Source organism: Calypte anna, chromosome 1, assembly GCF_003957555.1.
Source record: "Calypte anna isolate BGI_N300 chromosome 1, bCalAnn1_v1.p, whole genome shotgun sequence".
Classification (NCBI taxonomy): domain Eukaryota; kingdom Metazoa; phylum Chordata; class Aves; order Apodiformes; family Trochilidae; genus Calypte; species Calypte anna.
In genome coordinates this window covers 54,485,920-54,508,858 of record NC_044244.1, presented here as the reverse complement: position 1 = coordinate 54,508,858, position 22,939 = coordinate 54,485,920, and the positions used below count along the sequence as shown (strand labels likewise).

Here is a 22,939-nt window from a genome sequence, read left to right as displayed (position 1 = left end):
CACACTCAGAAATCATAGTGAATAGAACGTTTTAAACAAAACAGTATTCTTAAAGGACAATGTCAGGAAAAGCAGACATTTTGAAAAAGAAACAGATAGTCAGGAAATATAAGAATCTTTTGGTAATGCAATGCATGACCACTCTGTACTGCCCTATGACATGGTGTAACTGTGCTGTAAGAAAAGATGACTCCAAAAAGAACCCATCCTTTCCCTCCTGCTGGATAAAAGCAGAAAAACAATGATATCTCCTAGAGGGTGTGATGCTGATCTGGCATAAAAGATGCAAGGATTGTCAACTTTGAGATAAGTTTTTAGGAGAAGAAGAGGCTTTTGAGCAACTTGGCAGCTGGATAATTCAGAATGTTAATGGCAGGCCTCCACTCATGAATCCAGTCAAGTTATTGTGGAAAAGTTATAAAATGGAAAAATGTCCATACTTCAGAAGATTTTAAAATTAAGATATTGTCCATGCAGATGCCAGGACTGTTTGGACTGCAGATTGAAGTCTCCTGATTTCATTCATGCCATGTTCAGTTTAAGGCATCTGAGATCTGATCATTAGCTAGAGTGTTTTCAGCCACTACAGATGTCAGGTTTTTTTTCTCTGGAGGTGGTACTTGTAGGGATATTTCTTCCTCTCTTTCCCCTTCCCTCTCTCTCTTCCTTTCTTTCTGCATTTTTTCCCCTCTCTCTCTGTTGGATTTTTTTTTTTGACCATCAGTTCCTGTATTTTGATGCTCTTCTGTACTACTTACAGGTGCTTGTGTCAGCTCAGAGGCAGCTTTCTGCCAGCACCCAGAATCCACCACAATGAACTGTGATCAGAAGGGAAGTGAATATACCTTTAGTTCATTTACAGCAACACCTTATGCCTCTGGAAGGAATATCAGTCATTATATTATGTCAGTCTCTGCAGCTCACTCTGGGATGGTCCTTTCTGCCACAATCAGGACTTGTGGAAAGACAACTATATTTTTAGTGCAGTCCTAATGTAAACTGCAGGGAATAGTGATGGAAACATAAGGTAGTTTCCGATTAAGAGACCCAGCTTAACATCTCTCCTTTTGCAAAGAGTGGGTTCTTTAGATACTTCAAGAAATTTGGCTACATCTGCACCAAACGCCGCCATCCCTTGCAGCGCAGTGCCCCCTAGCACTGTCTCCACACATTCCTGCAGGAGGGAGGGAAGGAGGCTGCTTCGCTCAGACAGCACCTGCAGGACATGGCTTTCCCTGGGCATTTTCACACCAACTCTTGACCCAGCCCAGTCATGCCTGGCTTGTGGGACCCGACAAGATCACAGCATGAAATGGTGTGGCTGCCCAGTAAAGCAGAGAGATCCTTAATTGTGTTTAACAGTGTGTTCTTGGTGGAGGGCTGAAGTAACACAGATTTCTTTATTTGGTGACATTAACCCAAATATGAACTGTAATTTTCTCACATGAAGATCAAGGTCTTTATTTTCTCCTTCTCTCTCAGCTCTCAGGACATTTTTATGGCCATATAAGGCTTTTAAAGTTTTATCTAGGCAAAGTAGATGAATTACAGTTTTTATTTTTTCCTTTGCATTTTCTCCAACACAGACAGGACACAGATCAGGAATTCAGATGGAATTCTCCTTTCAGTTCCTCCATAGACTTTCTGTGTTACTTTAATCCCTTTATAAAAATCTTCTCTTTTAAATAAGCACTCAGAACCCTTGCTTAGCTCTTCCAGAGTACACTTTACTGGTAGGTCTCAAAGGAGAGAGGCTAAGATTGAATATGTAATAGATATCGTCATGATAAGATACAATATCTCTATTTAAAGATGATAAAATGAATGTGCAGTCAGGTAAAATGATTTCACCAAAGCCTCCTAGCAGGCACTAGCCAAACTGAACTTTCCTGAGTATTGTTTTCCTGATACTTACAAAAATAAAGCACTCTGGTTTCTGGCAAATAAATATTGTTATTATTGTACAGCATCCATTCCTGCTTGAAAAACCTGGATCCCTACTAGTTCCTAACTGGCTGCACACAGGTACTATGACTCCAGGCGATGCTAATACATGCATTAAAAAAAATTTCTGGATCACCTCTCAAACATAAAAGACAGTGGCAACCTTTGACACACAGCCAGCCTGCACACCATCCCTTCAAAGCAGATGTGCCCTGCCACCTGATCAAGCTGTGGTACTCTTTATTCATCCTGAAAAGTAATTGCAGATTACTTCTCTGGCTTATATCTGAAAAGTGAACTAGATCCTGTAAACAGCACAAATGCCATGTTACTTCAACAAGCTGGGTCAGTCTTGCTGTAAACTTTACTTCCAGTAATTTCTAGCCCCCTTTCTCTTCCTTTCCAGATATCAGAGAAGATGACTAAAGGCTTTGTTTTTCAGTTTCCTCTGAATGTGTCCCACATCTGTGTATTATAGTCAGTCTTACCATTCACACAGCCCAAACATCTTAAAAGTTTATTACAAAGCATTCAGCTTGTTAGTCCTCAGAACACGAAGGAAACGTGTTATTATATAAATGAAGAAACATACTTAAACAAGTAACTTGGCCAGAGAGTGCAGGGAGGATGTTTTGGAGCTGTGATTATAATCTAGTTGTGTGTGGGCCTAAATCTCATGTATTTACACCAGTGTCAAGTTATGGAATAACTCCACTTCCCTCAGATACTGATCTGAGATGTCGTTAGACAAGGTGTACCATGATGCTGGTGATATCAAACATTTTACAACAACAGAGAAAAATTGGAAGTGCCAGACACACCTCAGTTTTCTTTTGTGTTGCTCTGGTGAGGTCAGTAGAGTTATTCCTTGTTTACACCCAGTGAGGCTGAAATGTCAGTCCAATCTGACAGATTCAACTTCAGCTGTAGCACCTTGAGCAGACAGTCCAAGTACCTAAGGAATTGTTTGCATAGCAGTTCTCAATTTTCCAATTTGAAGCTCAACAATTCAGACACTGATGTGTCTAAATCGAATGTCCTGTTTAATACCCTGCCTCATACGTACTTTCATGACCTGTTAGCACCTCATCACTATCTAATTTTTTTTATTCATTCTTGCAAAGCTCCCATCAGTATTAACCCCCTTACACAGGCTGGGATTTGATGCATAATAAGGCAAAGCGGTCTCTGCCAGCAACACCCAACTTGAGGCTTTGTGTACCAATGCTCCAAATAAAGCCTGTGTTTCCATAAAATTGAACGTTTTAATTTTATATGGACGGTATGATTAAAGAAAAGGTGTAGGCAGGCTGTGCTTCACCCAGATGGAGCAGAATTGTAAATCTCAAGACTTAGCTGACTATTTAAAAATTTAGGACAGCTGGTGCCTGGCCTTTAATACCAGCATAATTTATAACTAGACATGCTTAAGTCTTGTAAACCCCATGGAAAGTACTCTGACATTATACACACTGGTTTGATACTGTGATTAATCGCTCCTCAGTCCCCTTTGCAGGATAATAAGGCTGCCTATATCTTGCAGCTGGCAATCTCCTTCCTTACAGTCCCAGCTCTTCTATAACATTTACATTTCTGCAGCTGACAGAAATTACAGCTCCGAAAGGGGATAAGGGAAAACAAAACAAACAGGATTTTTCTATAAATTCCACTAAAGCTGCTCTGCTAAAATACACTTCGAGATTAAATGTTGGGAGTGCCTGGGTGGATACAGCACTGCTTCTTCCAGCTCGGCTTAACAGTTTATGACCCCCTTGCTGACCGAAAGCCCTGAGAAGGGGAAGCGATGGGTGACAGGGTGACAGGAGAAGGACCGTTTGAGCAGTGTGAAAAAACTGGAGGATGAAATCCTACTTTATAGTTCAGGTCTTGTCCTTTTTTTTTTTCTCTCCTCCATCCCCTTTTCACTGCCTCTGGAAAGAAGGAAAGAACCGTCACACCGCACTTCACTACGGTTTTTCTGATCGCATAATACTGAAAGCCCTTTACAATACTGTCTCCTCCCGCAGCAGAAACAGCCTAAGCTATCCCAGCCAACAACAACCCGGCGCCTCTGCACACCCTGAGGTGCTCAGCGGCACTTGCCAAGGGGGAGGCAGGTCCTGAGCCGGGTGGCGGAGGAACTTCCAGGGGTCCGCACCCGACTACCGACTCTCTTCGGGCGGCACAAAATAGTTTTTTAAAAAGTTTGAACCCCCTCGGCAGCAGAGGAGGAGAGGGGTGTGAGTGTGTGGTGTGAGTGTGTGGTGTTTTGAGGTAACTTCTCCTCCAAGCCCCCCAGCTACCTGCGCCACCAGCCACTGTGCCCCCCAACCGCCGGCCAACGACCCACCCGCGCGGGGCTGTGCGCGCCATGCCGTATAAGGCGCTGCAGCCGCGGCCCCGCCCCTCCCCGCCGGCCTCTCCCGCCGATGAGGTAATGCGGGGCTCCGATTGGTCGGGGGCGGCGGCGCCCCCGGAGCCCGAGAGGGCGCGATCGAGGCTATAACTCCCCGCACCGGCCCGCCGCTCCCCAGCGCGGTTCCGCTCTCCTCGGCACCGCACTCCTTCCGCTCCCTACCGGTCGGAGCTGCCGACTTGCCCCTGCCCTTCTCCAGGCTTGCACCGTCCCGCCGAGCTAAGGCTGCGCTGCCGACGCCAGTGAGAGAAAGAAAGAGAGAGAGAAAGAGGGGGGTGGGGTGTCAGTGCGTAGAGTCAGTCAGTCCGTCTGTCAGTCAGTCCGTCTCAACGCGCGGGCTGTTAGGAAGTGCGGATAAAGTCAGGGGGAACATCCCCAGCGGCTGCCCTCCTGCTCCGCAGAAGTGAGGAAGGCGCCTCGGGAAAGGGGGTGTAGGGGCAACATGACGGCGTGGCTGAGTTTCCTCGTCGTGTTCCTCTGCAGCTGGAGCCTGCGGGACTTGGTGGTGGAGGCTTGCACTTGCGTCCCCATCCACCCGCAGGATGCCTTCTGCAACTCCGACATCGGTAAGTGAGGCGGGCAAAAGGACTCTCTCTGACCTTCAGCTGCCTGGGACTCGGGGTGGGTTCCCCGGGGGATAGCCGAGGCTGATTGCATGGGGAGGTGGCACCTGCCCCGCCGGTACGAAGCCCACACCTCTGGAAAGTTCTGCCGGACCCTAATGGGCTGTCCTCCCCCCTACCAGTTCGCCCTGGAGCGACCCAGAGTGAGAAGAGAAGTGGGGAGGGTTAAAGCGGTACAGGTGTACCTGGCTTTCCAAGACAGTCATGGCTCTGCCGGTAGCTGCTGCAGATAGATGCCTGGGTCAGTAAGAGGTGCGTGGTGGCAGAACCTTGCCCAGCCTTCCAGAGAGGTGATGGGGAGCAAGTCCCTCCAAGAAGGACTTTGAAGAAATCAGTAACAGCGGCTTGTTTCCCACAGTGAGGAAAAAACAGTTGTAGGTGTGGGCAGCCAAAGTTTCCTCTGCAACCCGGTGACAAATGATAGGATGAGTTCCCTCAAGCCAGGAGACTGCCTGTAGTGGTCGGTGTGGGAAAGTGCGGCAAACATAGGCGTGTGGTGCTGGGCTGGTAACTTCAGGAAGGGCTGGAAGAAGCAGGTAACAAGTGTCTGTGCTTTCTGCATGTTCCATTGTGATTTGTGCAGCTGTGGGATGTGTGTGAACATGCAAGCACCTTGGAAAGTTAAAACGTTTTTTACTGGATTCAGTCTGATGTCCTCAGCTGTGGGTTTTAGCATCCCCAGGTGTCTTTACTACACTAACTTTAGCTAGAGGACAAGGGGAACACCTAAAATATCTGAGAAGGAAGTAATGGAAACTCTAGTCTCAAGTTCTTTGGTTTGTTTGTAGCCAAGGGTGGTTAACCAAATACGGTTACAGCTTGCAAAGTGTCTGTGGCAAAGTATATGAAATCAGTTAGTGCTGTCCTTTTGAGTTAATACTTTGACATACGTCCACATAAATGGTAAATAATTGCTGTCACTTCAGCTGTTGTGAGTGGGCTGCACAAGTGAAGTCTTATTGCACCTCTAGATTGTCTTGGTAGTACAGTGTAAAAGGGGCTGGGGGACTTTGCACTGCTGGTACCCACACAGTGCTGACTCCAAGTGCAGTCTGCAAAGAAAGCCTTCTGGCAACTGCTGTGTAAGTCAAATAAAAATAATTCTCACTGCGGTAGATATTGCACCCCTTGCTATCAACCCTGCCAATGGCTGTTTTAAGTTTACCAAGCTTACTGGAAAAAAAATTCTCTCTTCGCCTTTAACTCGTCCACAGAAACTACAGTTTTGCCTGGCTATTCATCTCTAGTTTAAATAGTGTATCTGCTCTCGAATGCCAAAGAAACCATTACATGTTAAAAGTGCTGGGAAGGTTACAGTTAGTTTCAGTGATGCTAGCCTGGAAAATATTTAAAAATAGTTTTATAGTGGGGAATTCTTCCAGGAAACTTCAGTATTCAAAGTTATGTTGCTGTTTTCATAGTTGGGATCAGAAAGTGTGCCATCAAACTGGCAACAGCCAGGGAGATTGTCCTTTCTGTGAAAGTGAGACTGAGAAACCATTTTTCCACAACTAAGGCTGATGACAGCATATGGCCTTCATTAGCGTCATTTTGGGAGAAGATCTACTTTCTTGCTCTGATTAGGTCCTGTTAAACTAGATTAAGGGGTGGTTTTCAGTTTATTCCCACTTCTTAAAATTGTGTTAAATAAATTTTTGTTATGAATACTCTGGCAGTATATTTTTTCAGGATGCATAAGTGACTAGGAGTGTGGTAAATGATGAAGTATCATGTAACAGTGCTCCTAAACTCTAGGGCAAAAACTTTTTGTGTTTTCTACTCTTAATTTTGGTTGAGTTCAAAAGTAATCTTCATCTCTCTCTCTCTTCTGGACTGTTGATTGTATCTCATGCCTTGGCTTTGCTCAGAGATAGAGTGGGTGAAAAAGTTTGTGCCAGTGGGGCTGTTGTGCCTTCAGACCTCACTGCAATGCAAAGGAGAAGAAGCACAAGGGGAAGGAGTAACTCATTCTAGTAGATGACTTAAATGCAAGTATGGTTAGGACTGCAGTTCTCTGTGATGGAGTGAAGCAAAAGTAAATCCTTATATTTGCTAGAACTGTCTGGAAAATGTGATGTTTCTGCAGGCTGATTTTAGTAAAGGCTGTCACGTTCTTCATGTGCTGAAAGGGCAAAAAGCACAGTAGAGCTTTCTGGTCCTGGAGGAGTTAATCATCTCCATGGAAACTGATGGCAGTGTACTAGTGCAGTGTTTAGACAGACTAAACTACACACTGGGTTATAAAACACATTGTGGGGAAGAAAGGGACTTGGCAGCAAGTTTTTATCGCTCTTAAAACTCCTGACAAAATACCAGCTCAAAAGGGAGGAGTCAGTGCAGTAGAGGCTGGACCAAAAGAGCTTTTTAAAATAGCTCCTAAAACAATACAAGAAATTAACTAGCTAGGTGGCAGCCTAGGGAAGGCTTTTCATCTTTCCAAGCCCTGAATGTTGTTGAAGAATAAAACTTTGAGTTGAGGAGTGTAATGTAAACTCTTACTGTTGGTCTTTCATACCTACTCAGTGAAGTCTTGCTCTCAAGTTTGTTCTTATCTTCTTTGATCAGATGTCACTAGGCATTTAATTCTTCATCTTGCTGTGGTGTTCTTATGCAGCCTCCTACCTCTGCACTCATTAAAAGTTGTTAAAGTTTATTTGATGCTCAAATAAACCAATTGAAAAGGGCAGGATTTTAATATATATGTTTTTGGAAAGTGAAGCTAGTGGTCTTCTAAAAAAAGCTTGAACTCCATACACAACAATAATTGTTTTTTTTTTTTTTTATTAGTAAAAAGAGGGGGGAGTAGGAGGTGAGGGGAGAGGAACTACTGCCAGACTAGTCACAAGGGGTCTTTTCACTCAGCCTGAGTGTTCTAGCATGATGAATGGAGCAGAAGTGGAGAGGTGTGCTTCATCTGGCCCTGTGAGGTCAATCAATAATAGAATTGCTGTTTTAACTCTTGGCTTTCTTTAAATGGATAGGTGAGTGCCAGAACAGGCAGTACAATAATTAGACAAACAGCAAGATAAACAGCAACTGCTATGATTTGCCATCTGAACTTTGCTTCCTCTACTCCTGCCCTCTGCTTACAACCCCTTCCAGATGTGAATATTTTCCTTTTGCTGGAATTTAGAGACCTTTTGAAAGAACAGACACCAGGCATGTTTTGTTCCATTGTGATGAAGCTGTGACATTTCCAGTTGGACATAGATGACATGAAAAGGGCTTGTTTGTCCTTTTTTTGCAGGAGCAGCAGGAACTTTTGAGCTTGGTTGCTGAATCTTGCATTCACAGGTTTAGAAAAAACACCTTTTGCCTGGCCCCCTCTGCCCAACCTCCTCATAAATAATTAAAAAGTGAGAAAAATATGTGAAATTGCATGCTGGATTTTGACAAACCAGTCTGAGTGATAAAGTACTTTGTCCACGCCTATCTCACTTTTATCTTGTGCATATACTTCAGAAAAGTGCTATGGCACTACTAGTTATCTCTTACTCAAGTTCAAAGGAGCTTGAAATAACATTCCTTTCTCTAGTTTGTGTTGGGGGAAGAACTGGCTGTTTCAGCAAAGATGCCAGTGATTAGTGCCCCTCTCCATTCTAAATAACCTCACTCCTGGTAAGTAGGAATTGGCAAGCTTTGGGGAGATGAGGATAAGTTCTTGGTGTCCCTTGGTGTCAAGGAACCCATTCATTCCTGCATCCTGTCATTCCTGTAGCACTGAGTTCACAACACCTGCAGTGGGTAGCCTCCTTTGAACTGGGAATGTCATATGGAAATAACAAGAGATGGCAGAAAAAGAGAAAGCTTGTGAATTTGTTTAGCCTGAAATCTAAGCAGCTAATTGAAAACTTGTCTTTTTTTCTTTCACTGGTTTTCTTAAACTGATCATTCCACCTTATCCCTAATGAACTTAAGAGATAGACAGAACAACTTGATCATACATGAAATTTTGAATGTGCATCTTTTTGCCTTTACCTGTGCTCTGTAGTGAGGTTACATTTTCTATCTTATCCTTTTAGGCAGATACATACCCTCTACCAAATTAACCAAGAAGTTAAAATAAGGCAGCTCATTTGTTAATATACCAGTCCTTTGAGTTTAGATGAATTTCAAACAAATTTGAGCTACATATGATAATGGCTGCACAAGTGTTACATCAACTTTGGAGTCAGACCTTGGTTGAGGAAGCAATGATGTGGATCATTTTTAGACTGGACTTCCCTTTGAGGCATTTTCAAAGCAGGAAATCCAAGAAATGCCCTGTGAAACTTAAAATAATAATAGCAGTAGAAAGTACAGTGTGTTCCATTTTACTTGGGGAGAAACTGAGGAGATTTGTTTAACTTTTATGGAATTCCAATGTCCATGGCAAAAATGTGGTGAAAAAGGGTGTTCCTTGTGCCTGCTCATGTCTTTTGGCAGAAAGATGACCATTCTAAACTGTCTTGTCCTATTTAATAGAAGTGGAAATAGAAGTTGGTTATTTGTTGGTTTCATTGGATATTTGCAATTCAGGTCCCTAGCAGAGTAGAGAGATCACCTTTTGGGATATGGAGTTGGTCACCTCTCTAAATATACATGTTAAAAATGTAGTGGAAGTTACAAAAGATGTAGTGCAGAATGTTATGTAGGCTCTTCTGATATCTTGTTACTGCTACATCTGATTATTCCAGGTTTCCTGCATGAAGAGTGCTGAGGCAGTGGAGACCCAGATGTTCCAACCTTGAGTCTTAAAGCTTCTTGCTTTATGTAGGTGTTTCTTTCTTCCTTTTTTTTCACTGGTTTCCCACCTGTTCTTGAACTCTCCACCTGCCAACTGCTCCTCTGATGTTTCTGGGCAGCAGTGGGCTGGTGGGAAGTTGTTTTTTAGCTCAGCAAAAGCTTTCATCTGGGGCAGTAAAGGGCCTGCTTTGTTCATGTCTGTTTTACCAGATAAGCCCATTTGGTTGTTTGCCTGTGGAAGTGGCACAGGGTGACACATCCATTCTCGGCTTCATCAGTGGACTTCACGTTTTCCAAGACACTAAATGTGGTTAGCCCAAGCCTTTCAGAGTCTCTTAGATATGGCAAGTGGATTGGCACCTGATGAACTGGATCTCTGTACTCATGGATAATCCCACTGACACTCATAGTGGGTGGAACCAAGAATCTTCAGTAGGAGCACTCAGTGAGTCACCTTGGCCTTAATTGAATGCCAAAGCTATTGAGCTGGAAACGGAGGTTTCTGATGTAACAATACTGTCTAGAGTCATACTTTTTTCCCAGAGCTCCTGTACCATGTGGTGCTCTTATGTAGCTCAACCAAACCAAACATGCATCAGTGAAGAAAGGAGTTTGTTTGGTCTGGCCGGGAGGTCTTGTCATTAAATGAAACTTCTACCGGATGCTCCCTGGAAGTTCACAAGAACTATTAAACCTGAGAGGACAGCTTGGTTCGAGTTACAGGCAAAGCCAAGTATGCTTTCCTTGCCAGCTCTGAGCAAGACTAAGCTGGGGGACTAATTTCAGTCCTAATAATGTCTGGAGTGCATGTGGTTGCATTTCCTTTAATAATGACTTTTTTTTTTTTTTTCTTGTACAAGATGAAGAGGCTTTTGCTCTGATGTGTTGCTTATTGCTGTAGACTTTCAGGTTATGATTCTGTCCTTCACCTTACAAATTTGGAACAACTTAAATGATACTGGTAAAATCACAGTAGTGTAAAAGGTAAAGCAAAATTGGGCCTTTAAGCACCAGTTTGTTAAGCAAATGCAGAGCTCTTCAGTTCTTCTTAAAGGCCTATTGTAGCTCATCTAAGCCTGTGAAGAACATGTGACACTTGAAGTGTTACTGGTGTAGCTTTCATGGGCTGTTACTGCTCTTCAGGCTAACTACACCCTACATAGGCTTCCACATAGGCAAGGCTGGTCAGAGTAGCTGACTGCATTTGGAACTGTTGCAAGACTGTCTTAATGTTTCTTCAGCTCTCTGGTGCTTGTTGCAAATATCTGAGCAGAAGGTTAGTCTCTTTGGTAACCCAGAGTGCTTGGGGTAGAGACGAGGGAGGCACACTGGTGGGGATTTATTAACCCAGATCACTTTCTCTAAGTATATACCTGAAAGAGTGTGCCAAAATTAACAGTACTCAGCCCATCAGTGACTCTGCTACTTGTGTTATATGCCAATAGTGGGCTATTCCTTCTTTAAACCAGGGTTAAAATGGATTTTCTTTTGAATAACTTGAGAAAAGAACGTTAACTGGTGAATTTCAAATTTCTGCTATTTCAGAATATTAGGCTGGTGCTGGCCCTGAGGCAAATGACACCAAAGTGGGCTTACCCTCTTACACTAGATCTAAAATCTGGCCCAGCTATCACTATGTAAAAGAAATACTGGACCAACCTCATGACTTGTGAAATGTTGCTGGTCTCAGTTGTGTTTCACCATCTTGTATCTGAGCTTGATTGGACTTTGTGGTTTCAGGTTTCTGAGAGGAATGCTAGAAACACTAGAGAGCTTAAAACTACTGCTAAAAAAAAGTTAACCTTCTACTGTAATATGAGGTATTCCCCTTGAGGGACCAGAGTGAGGACTTGGTGCAGTAACTGATGATGTCTAATAACATAAAAATGCAAGTAGTTTTACACAACCCTGATTATTTTATTTATTCAACATTTCTGCCAGCTAGAAAATATTCTGTGGGTCTTTTGGAAACAAGATAGAAGTCTCTTGAGTTGTGTGCTGGTAAAATAAATGTTGACTATGAATAGTCCAGATTCCTGGTAGTGTTTATACAAGACCTTTCCAAAGGGCAATTTCAGCCCTTAGAAACAGTATACAGGCAATAAAACTCAAGTTAAACAGGAGAGAGATGAATATGCAAAACATAACATCAGACCTCATCAGCTATCACCAACATATGCCTGAGATGTAGAATCTCATTTTCATTTCAGGAGGAAAGGAGATGATTTGGGAGACTCCTGGGACTGAAATGAGCCAGGAGGCAGCTGAGAGCAGGTTGTGGGAGAATGTCTGGGAGGCCATTGTCAACTTGGAGATAGTTGCTGGAGAGATAGTGGTCTGTCAGTGGGCTCAGGTCTGAAAACTTCCATCTTTGTTACAAGCTGGGGAAGAGGATGGTCACAGAAGTAGGCTCAGTGGGAAGCTTGTAATGGGAGCAGGTATTTAGGAGCTGTAAGGGTGGGAAAGGCCCTTCAAACAGTAGTCTTGGAGTATAAGGAGAAGAGGAGAATTACTGGAGAGATGTATGGAAGTACTGATGCAGAATGAGGCACAGGTTGCTCAGACTAAGAATTGTTAGCTATGACACACAGAAGGCCACCTCATCTGAAATGATGTGGGGTGTCCCCAAGCTGAATCTAATCCATCCAGGAGAGTGAATGGGCCCTGTGCCTGCACAAAACACATAGGTAGTAGAACTCGCATAAAACAACCCAGTGCTCTACTGATTTAACAGCCTTTAGCATATTTTTTTCTGCCTGGCAGTTGAGGTGTAGGCTTTGAGAAAAACAGGCTGCAGAGACTGGCCATGGACGGAGCACACGCCCTTTACTCTAACTGGACTGTAGCCAAGCTGTTGCCTTCCTTCATTCAGGAGAATGCAGAGTTCTTGCAAATAGCCTTCAAGAAGTGCAAGTTGCATGGGCGTGGGCCTCCTTTTATTTTCACCAGGTGATCTATAAGGAAGCTACAGCTTCACTGGAACATGATGCAGATTGCTCACCAGGAGAAGCAAATGAAATTAAGCTTGATATAGCAAACTGTCAAAAGGTGCTTTTGATATATGGAAGGTAGTAACCTTACCCACTACATACGAGAGATAAAAAGAGAGTCTGCAAACAGCAGATCAATTACTGTTCAACACCTATTTGTTATTGATTCTGGAAAAAAATGTACACTCTAATAAAAAAATCCATAGCCTGCCTTAGTTACACATCTGTTGTTAAAGTGTCAGTGCATTGTAATCCTGGTTCTTGAGAGCTTAGAACTATTTTATTGGGGAGATAAAGGGAGGTATGTGTAAGGGGCCAAGAATGAAAAAGAGACACCAGAATTTGTTTTTTTTCCTTCTTAATTTCTTGATTTTGGTGTGAAATAGTCCAGGTTTCTGCTTGCCTGCACAATCACTGGTACTTCAGCAAAGTGGACAGAAATTGCATGGAATTTGCACAATGCTTGCATGGATTGTAATAGCTACACCAGGTGGAACAGCACAAAGGTAACACATTATTACTTCTTGCTCCCTGGTAGTTAATTAAAAAAGAATAAAAATCCTACAATGGCACACAGGAAAGAGAAGTACTGCTGTTCCACAGGGCCATGTTGAAAATTACCCAGGCTCCTGCTGGCCTATACTCAAGGACATGAATTTTAACTCCCTCATGCTGTACTGTAATTATGGTATGGGGACTTCAACATCTGTTTCCCTTTCTCCATGTTTCCCTCTGCATTGGGTGTTACTGCAGTGCAGCCTGCAGGGAGGTCTGCTGGCATTATGTTAGTCTGTTAATTCTGTATAGAAACATACTGAAGCATTGGTTCAGACAAGTTCAGGTTTTTTGTGATCAGTGATTGCACGAACAAGTAAAAATCTTTCTCCTCTGACATCTAATCAGCCCTCTCGAATCTCTTGCATCAGCTGTAAATAGGAAGCTCTCCCCCTAGTGAGCAGGTGCTGGTGTTGGTCTCCAAACAGTTAAAATATAAGGGCAAAAATATGTTTACTTGGACCAAGACAGGAAAACCACAGAATGGAAGACTTCCACTTGACTTTGAAAGACAGGAAATAGCTGGTGCTGGAACAGCAACAGGTAGAGGAGGAGAAGAGAGCCAGAGGATATCTGTAGAAAGCCAGCTATTCCCCAGAGACTTCTCCTTCAGCTCTGTGTTCTTTTGGGGAAAGGAGTTCCAGGCTGACCCCACTGTTTCAAGCCCTTTATACACTTTCCAAACACCCGCCCCAGTTTCCTACTTCCTGCTTCTTCTGCTATAAATATCCTGCCTGCCTTTCCTATGAAAATGAGAAATGGATAAGGAAAAAATAAAAAAAAAAAGAGAAATGAGCATTGCAGACTAAAGTGTACTGAGGTGACAGTATGAAACCACCTTCCGGCACTCTCGTGTGAAGGGTGTGATTGCAGAGTGCTTTCTTTGCTTTGGGGTTGCTGGGTCCCCTGTTTTAAATTTCCCTGAGAAAAGGGAGTGAGTCCTTTAAGAATGAAAACAGTCTCCCTGTTTATCATACTCACCTCTGGACTAGGTTACAGAGGCCTGTTTCTAAGTAAACAATTTCCTCCAATAAATTATACAGTAAATATGGCATGGAGCTACAAGCTGAAAAATTTCTGGTATTTGGGAGGAGGGAGGGTGAGGAAAAGAGGTTTAGGAAGGAACAGGAGACAGTAGCTGAGGAACCACACTTCATGGAAAAGTATAGCACTTGCAGTCATGAATGCCTTAAATGAACTGGTGAAGAGGATCAGTCCAAGAGGAAATAAAACAGCTAAGTGACCCCTGGGGCACTTATGTAGCCATCATGTACAGTACTTTAATAGCCACAAAATACCAGGCCCTCCCTTAGCATCCTGCAGGGCAAAAATCACAAACACAGAAGCGTGGGAAGACAAAGGCACCAGTTCCTATGCAAGAACCTCAGTACTGGAAAGGATTGTGCAGGGGGTAAGGGTGAGTTCTTTGTTTTATGTCTCTGAATATGAAGAGCAGCACCTGTCCCCCCCCGCCCCCCCCCCCCCTTTTTTTTTTTCTTCCCTAAGGGAGCAAGGGATTAAGGATTTAGTTGGTTATTTCCTGAAAGGATCAAGATAAAAAGGAGACTTCAGTAAGTCAGTTTCCATCTTCTCTACAAGCAGTATATTTTCAATAGAATTAAGCAGCTGTCCTTATTTTCCCCCACAGTGTAAGAGTCTGCAGCTTTACAGAGAAGCACAGAAATAGAGGATTTGACAGGATCAAACAGAACTCCAAGGTGGCACTTTAAGAGACCCCATATTATCACAGAATATGATCATATTATCCCAGAAAGTTTTTAATGGAATATTATCCACTCAAGCAGAAACTCCACTAGACCGGGTGCCAAATAGGCAAAGACCCTTATCAGCATGATGCCTTTAACATCTTTACTTGTAACAAGCACCCTGCAGCAGAACCTGTGACAGTCATATGCATTATCCAGCTAGGCTGGTGCTCTGATCCTGAGGAAATATACACCCCAGAAGCCTGATGTGGGATAGTCTGTCATCCTGTATCCCCTTCCATGCCTGTCATCCTAATCCCTTGTAGTTAGAGATTGATTCAAACCCTGCAGTTTTAAGTTTCTTCCAGAATTATTGAAAGGCATTTATTATTTTAACTTTGAAGAGTCTATTTTTGTTATCCTTATGAATATCTAATTACCTCCAAGGTGCACTCTTAAGTTGCAGCTGTCTCTTGAGTTTCCCAATGTATTCTGGTTTGCTCTTTTTCTTTTTGACTAGGAGACCAACAGGATGGGAATCACGAATGTTTTCATATTTTGTTCTGAGGATTTTCCTGACACCAAATAATTGTGGGACTATAAAGCTAGGAGTAATAAATCCATGTGTTACAGAGCCCTACATCTGAGCCCTACATCTCTCTGTTATATGACTTAGCAGAAGTGTGCTGGAGTAGCTCTCCCAGCTTGATCCCAAGGAGACCTGTCCTTTCTTTTGAAAAAACAGCAAGCAAGGTGGGAAGCAGGTAGTTACTGGTCTGTATTCCTATACCATGTTTAAATTGCTTGAAGAAATTGCTTGAAGTGTAGACTGAAAGAAGCAGAGAGCACCTGTGTATTTGGCTGGATGGAAAACAAAGCTTTCACTAGTACCGGAAAGTTTTCAAGCCAATAGGTTCCTTCCTGTCAGTGCAAGATACCATGTTTGTTTCTGAATGCCCTTCTGTCAGGCTGATTTCCTCCAGTACTAATGGCTGTTGGAAGAGGTAGGGTAAAGGGAAGCACTGGGTCTTTCTTCCCCTTCTGTCTCAGAAGCTGTTTTCCTGTTTGTCTTTTTATGTGGTGTGGAAGCTTGGGCCACTGACGTTAACTTTGTCCTTTGCGCTGTTTAAAGCTCTCCTCTTCTGAATTTGATGACGTTGCCTACACGTATCCTGACTAGATTGCCTTTGGACAGGACGGGAGAGTGAACAGAACAGGGTCCCAGGGTGATAGTTGTCTTGGAACAGCTGAGGGTTCATTTTTGTTCAGGCTCTGTATTTGTTCATCAAGCCATCATAAGGTCGGCACATAGCAGGATTCCTTTCGGTATATATTCCTCAATTTACATTGACAAGGAAACATTGACCAGAGTTGTTACTGAATGATTATTGTGGTGGTGAGTTGAGGCAGCAGCACCACCAGGTTACACCATAGAAAAATATGGAAAAGGCATTTTTTGTTCCAAAAAGTATCCAGAGTCCTGAATGGGAGGGAAAGAATTAAAGTTTTCTAAGAGGAGCGTCTTAGCTCACCAGGACTTCCTTCTCTGATGAAATCCATAAGAGCTTGCTGCAGCCGTCTTAACTTGGTCAATTAGAACCAAAATGCTGATGCATGCTGTTTCTGAATTTTGGACTATATCTCTTTATTCCATTCTTTCCTTATAAGAACATCTCTTATGTTCTGCAAGAGTAAGTTGCTGCAAGAGTAAGTATTGCCATAAACATACTGAAATTCAGTAGTGGGGACATCCAGTGTACACTGGAATCCACAGAGCAATAATGGTTAAAATAAAAACAACAACAAAAAAATCCCTCTTCCCTGTATTCCCAGAGTTATTTCCTTTGGCAAAGGCCGAGGACTGAATGGAACTAGCTACGTGTTTGCCCACCAGTTTAGTAGAAAGAGCAAGTAGGATCTGTGTTCCTTTCACCCAAAGAAAGAAAACAACATTTTGGTGAGATTTCAGTGTAATGATAGTTGCTTCAGCCCCATTTTGGTTTTAGAAAGTTTTGGCAGCAAAGCTACAGCTGGCAGGACCGGGCAATGCCAGTCTGCTTTCTGTAGAAGCCAGTAATGCTTCAACCATTCAAGGCTGTATTTCTTCCCTGCCCTGTTTTCAATGTGGAAGGGGAATCCTTACTTGTTTTGCTGCATTTTTGCTAAAATCCCTTACTAGAAAATGTTACTGTGAACTGTGGCACAGAGAATGTAATCTGTGGCTGTTTTGCATAGTTGGATAATTTGTTGGTTTTGTTTTTAAGCCAACTTGTGACTCTCTGAGGCTAGCACTGCTGCAAACCTTATTAATAGCAGTCCTTGTAATTTTAGAGGTTTTATCTTTTTGTTATTATTCATACATGCTCATTGCTGGATTTGCTAATATGTACTTTCACTACCTCATCGTCCTTGCTAGTGGAAGGAACAGTGTGCACCAATAGTCTGGTGTTGTTAACTTGTTCTGTTCATTCCACAGAATATTAGAAATTGAGATGAAACTACACATTGTTACTCCACACTTCTGATTTTCTCAGGGGGAGGGGGAAAAAAAAAGGCTATGTAACTATTCTTAGTTGATATATTAAGTGTGAAATTAAGCAGTTCCAGTGGGATGAACAACTGCTATTCAGAGGGAGGGCCTTTGTAGTTCTGCCTTCTTCTTAGAGCTACAACAGTTCAGTATTCTTGACTCAAAGTGTTAGGGCAGCGGAAAATCAGAGCCAAGCAAGGCTGCTAAAAATCCAGGCTTAGACGTGTGCCTCGTGTTCATGTGTGTACATCTTGCAGTTCGGTGATGACCCTAACGACTTCTTGAACTTTTAATGATAATGCAGCTGTCTGCTCATGGTGCTAATTAACCCAAAAGCTGATTCCTCCCTCCCCCTCGTTATCCATTCTGTGAATGAGATGTGAAAACAAGAAGACGACTTTTCCCGTGCCCTAAGGACTGTCTGAGCCTGGCAGCAGTGACCCTGCTTGAGCAGGACTGAAAGAGCTGCTGAGCAATGGCCCATGCTCCTTTTTAATGGGTTATTAAAATTCCACCTTCTCCCCCTCCCTCCAGTCCTGTTAACAGTTCGGAGTGAAGGCACTTAGGGGAAAACAGCTGCAGGAATAACTTTCCCTCTTTTGGAAGGGCAGAGACAGCTGTTCAGTTTGTAAGTCTAGGGATTCCACCACTACTTATTTAGGGCCTGATCCTGCTCCAGTTAAAACCAGTGGGAAGATTCCCTCTGGGTTCAACAGGCAGTTGAAGGAAACAGCTTCAGGAAGTAGCTTGCAATCAAACAATGCTACTGCAAAATGTTGGAAATAGCTAGAAAGGGGAAAAGAGTAGGAAGGCATTTGTCACAGGGTTGACTTGCTGAGTTGCCTGCAGTCTCAAAGAACAAGCACTCAACAGGCCATCTTTTTACTTGAGGAACAGGTTAAATTAGTGTGTGGTACCCTAAGTCACTTTTTAAAGATAGCTCTCGTATGTCTACGTTCATTTTAAGTGTGCAGTGTTGACAGAGTTTTGTTGGCACAGTGAATTAAACGACTGATCCCTGATGCTGAATGCTTATTTTAGTTAAGATACTCTTCGAGGTCATAGGGATAATGGCTTACTTTTTGAACTAATACCAGTTCTCTGCACCTTAAGTTCTCATGGTTGTGAATTTACTTGGTAATTTTGAAAAATGAGGGGGGAAATGGAATTTACTCTTGCTTCTGTCATTAGAGCTGCTTATTGTCACCTCTGATTTATACAGTGAAAGAAGAGTCTAGAAACTCACTGAAGAGGATCTGAATTTCTGTTCCATGGGGAATTTTGAAAGGGGGAAAATCTATTCAGCCTGAAATGTGAAGGGAAAATGAAAATATTGGTCTTCAGCATGGAATTTTTGGAATGCATCCGAATCTAACATTTAGAAGGGTTAATTCAAAATGTCTATTTTGAACGAAGGTGTCATTTCCTGAAAACAGGTCTCATTTTTTCTGAGAAGAAAAACAAAAACCGATTTTGCTGAAGTTGATGCTTTCCTTAGAAATTTGTGACTAAAGTAAAACCATGTTTCTTGATGGGGGGAAAAAAGCATTTCCAGAAACATTTCTACCAATCCTATCCCTGATGGTTTATGAGTAACAGCCTCCCCTTCTGGAAGTGCTGATTTCGATCATATTACACAGTACCTCTCAAGCTGGGAGAGGTTCCAGTTTATTAGTCCCCTGGGGTTTATAGTTAGCTTTTCTGAATGCTCAGAATTCCCATTAAAACACTTCCATATACTGTTTGCTTGCTCCAGTCCTTGGCAATGGGCAGTTCTCCTTGGGTTTGCTGCATTAATGAACAAACAAGTTTGTGGCTGTGCTGCTGCCTCCGAACTGAGACGAAGTATTTCCCCTTGTGTTTGTGTTAGCTCCCTCCCAGTCAATGTTTAAACATGTTACACCTGTGTTCCAGGTATGAGCTTAACTTGATCCCTGACAAGGTGGCTCTTGGAAGGGTGCTTCATTATTTTGTCCTAATTGTCCCTGTTCCAGCAATGCCTCAGGAGGCCTAGGCAGGCAGGAAGCAGTCAGGCTTGGTGTATACCCTGGAAATGATTACCCTTATATGTAAACATTCAGCAGCCCAGTGTCCAGAGAGCTTCTGCCTCCCAAAACAGTTAATGGGCCTTAGAGCATTCAGAAATAGCAATCACTGTGCCGTGATAGCCAACCATATCTTGTGACTTTTTTGTTGGGGTTTTTTATTAAGAAGTTCCAAGGACAACTAAGAAGTGTTAGCAGAAAGCAGACTTACCCCCCCCCCCCCAGCTGAAATTTTATGAAAGTTTTTAGTAAGAATACTTTATGAGGCTTTCAGATGCCAGTAGCACAGGTGAGCTGAGTGGTAGGTTCACTTCAAATAAATCTCTTTCAGATTCCTATTGTTAGACTTGAGAATTTTCATATAGCACCCCACTAATTAGCAAAATTGACAAGGAATAAAACAGTATAGGTTAGCCTTGAATTTATGTAAGTGTTGTACAAAAAACAGTCAAAAATTGGTGGTAGACAGGGACTGCCATCCATTCAGTAGTATTCTCTGTGCTTAGACAGACTTTTGCTGAGTCCTATTTAATTAATATTTCACTGGGGACATACAAGTAGTGACATACAACTTCTGTTACTTTTTCTCTCTCTCTGCATTTTCTGTGGAACAGCTTTGCCCAGTCTGTCAGAAGGACAATCAGGGTGTTCTTGAGAAAACTGTTTGAAAAACAAAGGTAAATGGGAAGTGTCTGCCTACCCTTTCTACTGTCAGTGTTCTTTGTTATTGCACAAGGAAAATCCTGTGTCTTCAGAGCCAGAGGGATGTGCAGTCTGTAGTATTTGTGCTACTCGTGGGGAGTTGTTGTGTATAGATGTTTGTAGACATGAGGTGTCTTTTTTGGGTTTTTTTGGTACCTTACTCCCACGATAAATCAACACAACTGTTTTGGAACACAGTTAAGACAGGGGATCCTAGAAAATTTTGGATAGATGAGCAAATTGGTCATTGTGAGGTTTGCCCTGAGCTTGACCTGTAGTCTGACTGGGAATTGTGAAACATGAGGCTGATTCATGACTTGGGGAGGTTTTCCACTTGCTTTAAGGAACACTGAATGGGGATCCCAGTGCTACACTTAAGTCTTTACATGGTGCTCAGAGTCCAGGGTAAAATTCTTCATGTAGCTCAGCTCAGCTACGTAGTATCAATTCTTGTGATTACATAGGAGACATGAAGAAAATGTCTAGTAATATATAAAAATAGTAAATTATATATAATATAAAAGTATATATAATAAAAAAAAATAGTAAGTTCCTTAGTCATTATGATAAACCAGAGTTTTGTCATGGACACCTCCAGTGCGAGTGAGCAGTCTGCAGGGGCTTTCAGCTTCTGAACAATTTATAGTGGCTTAAGAATGGTGTGCAAAGGTGCTGACTTTTCACAGGAGAAATTGTCCGAATGCAGGTTTAGTTCCAGGGTCAGGCAGGCCTAATACTAAGTCCTGCACAAATAGGATCAGCAGAGCAGCACACAGACCTGACCTTGTTAAATATGTATACCTCTTTGGCTTGGACAGCTGCTTAGCCTGTCAATTTAATGCAAGTTTTCTAATGCAGGAAGGAATTTGCAGGCCCACCCAGTACCCTTGAAATCTATACATGTTCCCAAACAGTTCTTCCTCTCTAGCTCCTACGTGCGAAATTGAATGTAAACCATGTGATCAGTGGAGTGCAGCCTCCTCACAGAATGCTGGCCTCAGGCCCAGCTGGGCGAGGTGCTGAAGCAAGGAGAGCCCTCTGAAGTAAGTTGCTGAAGCAGGGAGTGTCCAGTGTCCTTGTGGCTTTTGATACTCTCTGCATTGAAAGGTTTCCATGGGCTGTCAGAGCTGCCCTGTTTCTAATACACAGAAGGAAACTGCTTTCAGATGTTCTCTTTAGCAGGACTCCTTCTTCCTCCTCCTCCTGTTGGACCATTTGGATGTGAGCTCCCAGTGCATTCATGGGTTTCACAGTGGGTTAAGGAAGACTAATAAAAAGGCAGATTTGCCTCGAGTTTTCTATTGCCTCCCTGAAAAATACATTGATGAATTTATTACAGGTGTTAACTCCTGATGTCCCACAGAGGAAATCCAGCACTGAGGAGCCATGGCATGCCAGTGCTGTGTATCTGTTTATCTAGAAGTGTCTTGCTGTCATGTGAAGCCCTGGACATTCCTAACCCTAACCTTAGGGTTACGGTTAGGTTAGTCAAGTTCAACCTTGGACATTCACTGTATATATGACTGAGTGCTGGGTCAGAGCATCTTTTCCCCTTTTCTCTTGTGATGTATGTGGCTGCTTGGTGAAGATAGTGGGTTTGTTCTGAGAACTAGATCTCAAACTGTGACAGAACAGCTTGCAGAAACAATGACCATATCCCCTTAGAATGACTTATCTAGAGCTTGGCAGGCTAAGAACTGAAACTTCTGGGAGATGTGGAGTCAAAAAGTAAAAATGGAGTAAAGGATGTGCCTGTATGGCCTCCTCAGCCTCAGATCTCACTGTGTACCCATTTTGATGTACACCTAAAAGCACTGTTGTTTGAGTACTTGCAGCAACAGGCATTGCATTTGAGGACTCTATATTATCCTTGCTTAGGATCAACAGTACTTTATTTTTTTAAGCAGTGCCCAAGACCTCAAGGGACTAAACCTCAGCCCCATGAGAATCAGGACAGAGTATCTGTGATTGTAGGGGTTTGTTAAAATACCACTCAATCTGTTGTTAGCACTCTAGCACTCATTCTTGGAGTTTATCACCTTCGGAAATGGAAGATCAGCCTCACTTGCAACTGTATCACTAAATCAGAGGCAAAGGACATGCTTTCTCCCTGCAGAGGCTGCTCCCCTAACTGTACTTCTTAAAGCAATTAATCTCTCACCATATGCTCCAATTTGCTTTCCATGTTACTGCTCAATTGATGGCTTGGGAAACGATCAATGCCAGAAGCACATTCCTTTCAGGCAGTAAATGCTCCTGCAGCAGTAAGCCATGCACACCAGCGCCTTGTTTCATTAAAATGGCATATGGTTTCCATTTGCCCCTAATTGGTCTCACTTCAGCTTTGCCATGTTCTCTCAGTGGAAAGCTTAGACCCATGGCTCCTTTGAACAACTGCAAAGAGCTATGAGAAACCAGAGTCTTGTCTGTGTCCTCTCATCCTGTATGTGTTGTGTCTAGAAGTACTTGATCTGGAAGTGAGGACTGAGTTAAATTTTACTGTGCAAGTCGTACGTACACCAAATGAAAATGGAAAAGGTGCTTTGAGCTGCTCATTGCCTGACCAGCTTTGAGTCATATGCTTGTTATTTTTATCCACTGTTGTATGCTGGGTTTGGAAATGCTTTTGTGTGTTGGTTTTGACAACCATCTTTCCAACACTGCTAATCCTGGCTAAAAGCAGTTTGTTCTTTGGCAGTTGTT

General features: G+C 42.9%; 2 protein-coding genes across 3 annotated transcripts in view; one reads left to right on the top strand and one right to left on the bottom strand.

Annotated features, from left to right (window-relative positions):
* SYN3 (synapsin III) overlaps positions 1–22,939 on the bottom strand; it is a 177,612-nt gene that overhangs the window by 83,267 nt on the left and 71,406 nt on the right. The window lies entirely within an intron of this gene.
* TIMP3 (TIMP metallopeptidase inhibitor 3) overlaps positions 4,413–22,939 on the top strand; it is a 35,529-nt gene continuing 17,002 nt past the window's right edge. The window contains exon 1 of the mRNA XM_008505102.2: positions 4,413–4,926. Coding sequence (XP_008503324.1) covers positions 4,803–4,926 — 124 coding nt within the window. The 5' untranslated portion in view covers positions 4,413–4,802. The remainder of the gene's footprint in view (positions 4,927–22,939) is intronic.